This window comes from Sinocyclocheilus grahami, unplaced genomic scaffold (genome assembly GCF_001515645.1).
Source record: "Sinocyclocheilus grahami isolate Dianchi unplaced genomic scaffold, SAMN03320097.WGS_v1.1 scaffold4730.1, whole genome shotgun sequence".
NCBI classification, from domain to species: Eukaryota; Metazoa; Chordata; class Actinopteri; order Cypriniformes; family Cyprinidae; genus Sinocyclocheilus; species Sinocyclocheilus grahami.
The window spans coordinates 2,029-6,390 of NW_015509615.1; the positions used below are offsets into that span (position 1 = coordinate 2,029).

General features: G+C 38.9%; 1 protein-coding gene across 1 annotated transcript in view; it reads left to right on the plus strand.

Moving 5' to 3' along the window:
- Window positions 1-1,549: 1,549 nt before the first annotated feature.
- Window positions 1,550-4,362, plus strand: part of LOC107576964 (stonustoxin subunit alpha-like) — a gene marked incomplete at its 5' end in the record, with an annotated part of 10,290 nt that continues 7,477 nt past the window's right edge. Inside the window, one exon of the mRNA XM_016263083.1 lies at window positions 1,550-1,723. Within this exon, the coding sequence (XP_016118569.1) occupies window positions 1,550-1,723 (174 nt within the window). The remainder of the gene's footprint in view (window positions 1,724-4,362) is intronic.

The window sequence follows — 4,362 nt, forward strand, 5'->3', positions numbered from 1 at the left end:
TTGGCCCTTGAAAACCTCTACATGAACACACTTGCCCGAGAAAATGTCCATGGGAATAGTTAAGGTTTTATTAAAAGTCGGGGGGACACCTCCCCCGCATATTGTACACCCATGCTACAGGGAGCCAGCGCAAAGGGAGGAAAGAGCCGTGGGTTGCCAACCCCTGACCTAGGGATACGATATTTGCCGATACTTCAAAAAATTCTACGATACGATTCGATACAGGAGAATATCGATCAATATATCGATATTATTATATTATGTAACTATTTTAAACAACCATCTACATTTTTATTAACTCACAAATGCAACCAAAACATATAACATGAACATTTATCTTACATGTTCACATCCTGTTCCTCAACTGGGACATTCACAACAAAAAAAATAGGCCTGCACTTTTTTTTTAAATAATAAAGAAAAAAAATAATTGAAAAAAAAATTAAGTCACACACAAGATCAGTAATCTTAAGATATGACAACAGTCAAGACAATCTTTCAGGTTTTTGTGCTAAAATATGCAATGTGTAAAATAATGTAAATGCTCATTAGGAAACGATACAAAAGAGGTACTCCAGTTGTAGGAAAAAATATATTAATGTAGAAAAATACATTTAAAAAAATCTAAAATAAAACTGTTAACTTTATTTGTGACTTTTTTTGGCTGCTACTATGGGCTCAGTGCTAAAAACCTTTTCTACAGATAACCAAATTACAAGCAATAGCAGAAAATAAAAACAATATAACAAAGACGCAAATTAAATAAAGTGCTTTTCAGGTTATTCAGGTAGATCTGAAAGAAATTTTCAGGTACAGAATGTAATAATCAAATGTAAAATAACACTGCATAGTCTTCACTGTATATATTAAATATAGATTAATCCTTATAAAAGTTGTTCAGTCAAAATCAGTAAAAGATTTTTTTCTTTGACAGAAGTTTTCCAATATACTGATACACATGCGTTTTCTTTCTCAACGGTTTACGTTAAGACTAACCGACTATGTTTACTAGGATATTTGCCAAGGTACACATGTTGATGTAATTTGGTCTGTATTTGTTCATCCATGCACAAAAAAGCGGAAGAGAGCTCAAGTATTAGCGTGCTGTCAATGCGTTTGTCTGTATGCGTGCGCTTTGAATGTGTGCGTGTCGCTGTGCGCTGAAAACTTCTCACAAGCGCTCAACAATTCCGTCAACTATCCCAAGCGTCTTTTAAGCTCGCTCTTCACACAGTCTAATCATCCCGACACGTGAGTTAGAACGAGAATACAAGCATTGGCGGTAATGCATAGACGGACATCGGTGAAAATGTGGACAGTGTCAAAATAAGGTGCCTATTTATACTACAGATATCTATATTTTACATGTGGCATCGATACATCATTTAATCGATGTATCAATCCATATCGATGGATCGTTACACCCCTAGTACTGAGGTTAATGGGTTTCAATCAAATAAATTAACAAAATATATAGTGTTTATTAATTTGTAAAGCTTGTGATGTAACTGTATACAGTATATTACTGTTTGTTTTGTTCTTTTCACAGGCTATATGGATGTAATCTCACTGCTCAGTCCTGTGAGAGTGTGTCTTCAGCTCTACAATCCTCAAACTCTGTCCTGAGAGAGCTGGACCTGAATAACAATGACCTGCAGGATTCAGGAGTGAAGCTGCTTTCTGATGGACTGAAGAGTCCAAACTGTCAGCTAGAGATACTGAGGTAAATGGTTTTCAATCAAATAAATTATCACAATATTCAGTGTGTTTATCAAACTGTAAAGCTTGTGATGTAATTTGATATAAATACAAAGCGCAGCAGTATGTTAATTTACATGCAAGCAGCTCTTGATCCAGTGTTTTCAGTATCTCCGAGTGGCTTGGTTCACAGTAAATTCTGCTCCACACAAACTCCATCTCATGCAAGCGCTGAGAGTTTGGGTCCACTGGTCATCTTAATCATTTTGTACTTGATAAGCGCTGTTAGACAGCTGCGGCAGACCAGCATAAAAAAAAAAGTTTTGTTTGTCATCCAAACAAAAAGCCAATAGGCGTTGTAGGATATCAGACCAAATCAGACAATCTAAGATTTGGGCAAAACATGGTTGAGGCACGAGGAGTCCAAATTCCACAGAGGTCAAAGACAACAGGATGTCATAAATCGGACCCTAGCCAGTCTGAAGCAAGGCTAACAAACTCTTTCACAGAACAGCTTTCAACATTAAAACAAAAGAACACTTATTGACAATTCCAAGGAGATTGTCCATTTTGGGGGCAAGTTATCAAGAATAATGGTCAAAAGACATGCACAGCGTGACCGTCACATGGAAACATGTGATAGTGATCACAAGCTCTTCGAATTGACATCCCATAAAAAAATTAAATTATTCCCTTTGAGCTAAATTGACCTGTTTCCCTTACAGTGTGTAATGGAGTGCAGCAGAGTAGCATGAATAATATGAATTAGTGGGGGGAGAATTTGCTGTATAATTGAGGGGGACGTGTCCTGCTCAGTGTCTGTTGTGGTATAAAATAAAGGAGTACATCTCCTCTGAAACTTAAATTCAGCCATTGCTCTTTACTTAGAAGACATGTTAAGAGTCACAAACTGCACGGAGACATGAAAGCTGAAGATCCAAATCCAATATTTATTAAAGGGTAATCAAAAGATGTAATCCAGAAACAAGCAAAAGGTCATACACAGACAATCAACCAAACAATAACAGGGCAATAAACACAGGCAGGGAATCAAAAACCAAGAGACATGTAAAACGGAAACGTTTAGAATTGCAGAGTGACCTACAGCAAGACTTTCCTGACAGTGACTGATAAGCCCGGGATACACTGCACGATTTTTGGCTGTCCCAGACGAAAGATTGCCATCGTGAAGCAATCGTGGCGATTTCTGTGATCGTGGCTCTTAATCGGTGGTCCTATGTCATACAGTGAGAGAGGTTCGAAGACGGGCGTTTTCCCAGTCTTGCGACCAAAGAAAGCCTATGATAGTTTTCTGACAGTGTCAGAAATTCAACATGATCAACGCACAGCGCGTTTGCTGCAACGACCTGAGTCTACTCAGCAGCCAATGAAATTGCAACATGAAAGGACATATTGATCCACGCGACCATCCACACTAAAATTTCAATGCCATGGAGGCAAAAATAGTAGAAGGTATGTGGGATACCCATAAAGAGCAAATTCTTGTTGAGTTGTGGCAGCAGCAGAGGGTATGTTTGTACGATGTTTCCCCTAGCTGCCATTATGACCGCACCAAAAAGGACACAGCATGGAAGGAGATAGCGGAGGAACTGCAGCTGCCAAGCTCCCTGTGCAAAACTGGCATCTTAAGTTGTCCTCTTTTCCAGAGCCATGAGCGGGTCCATATTGTCCTCTTCCACCAGCGCATCTTCTTTGTTTCAGCACACAAGAAAAGCACAACTGCCAAAGCACGATCCATCTTAATGTACCGGTATTGGTTTACCACTAATGCATGCTGATGACGTTGCACTAACGTGTGTCGCAGCCTACGATTCAATAGGTGTCATCATCGTACGGGCTACATGCTTGTCGTACCCAAGTTTAAACGATCCATGACACACAGTGTGATAAATTAATGATCTTATAGGATTACTAAAGTCGTGCAGTGTATCCCGGGCTTTAAAGGCAGAGGTAATGAGATAATGAGACACAACTGAATGCAATCAGTGATGATGGGACTAGACAGCGAGTCCTGGGAAATGTAGTTCATGAGGCAGTAACAATATTTTGGGATGGAGTGCCCTCTGGTGACTATCAAGGACACTCCAGCTGGTGATTGTGACATTAGGGTTCTTTAGATATATAATCTTCCAGCAAGTCTGCTTGATCAGTTACCAAAGAAGCAAGTCAAAATTATTCAGGATTATTCAGGAAAAAATGTTGAAAGTTACTAAATAAAACTAAATAAATATTTTCTGGTATAAGTTTTAGGCAATACAAAAGATAAGTATGTTGAACCAAAACAATTAAAGTAATATAGCAAAAGTAACTCTTACAACTGGCTCCAAATTTCAACATAAACGAGCGCTAACACGGACCAGCTAGTAGCAAAGAAAAGTAGTTTATTTAACAAAAGCCTAATTAAAGGCGGGCGTACACAGTGCGATTCTGAAGGTCGGAACATCGTGAGCTCTGGCACATGTCACGATTGAGTTTATCCCGAAAATCGTACGGAGGGAGTCACACACGACACGAATTTACTATGATTTGACAAACTCTGACGTAAGGATTACGTTTCGCACCATTCATAAAAATATGGATTCTGAGGACGAAATAGTTTTCTTTGTGGCAGGCGGCTTGTGACGTCCCAAAAAAAAAAAAGAA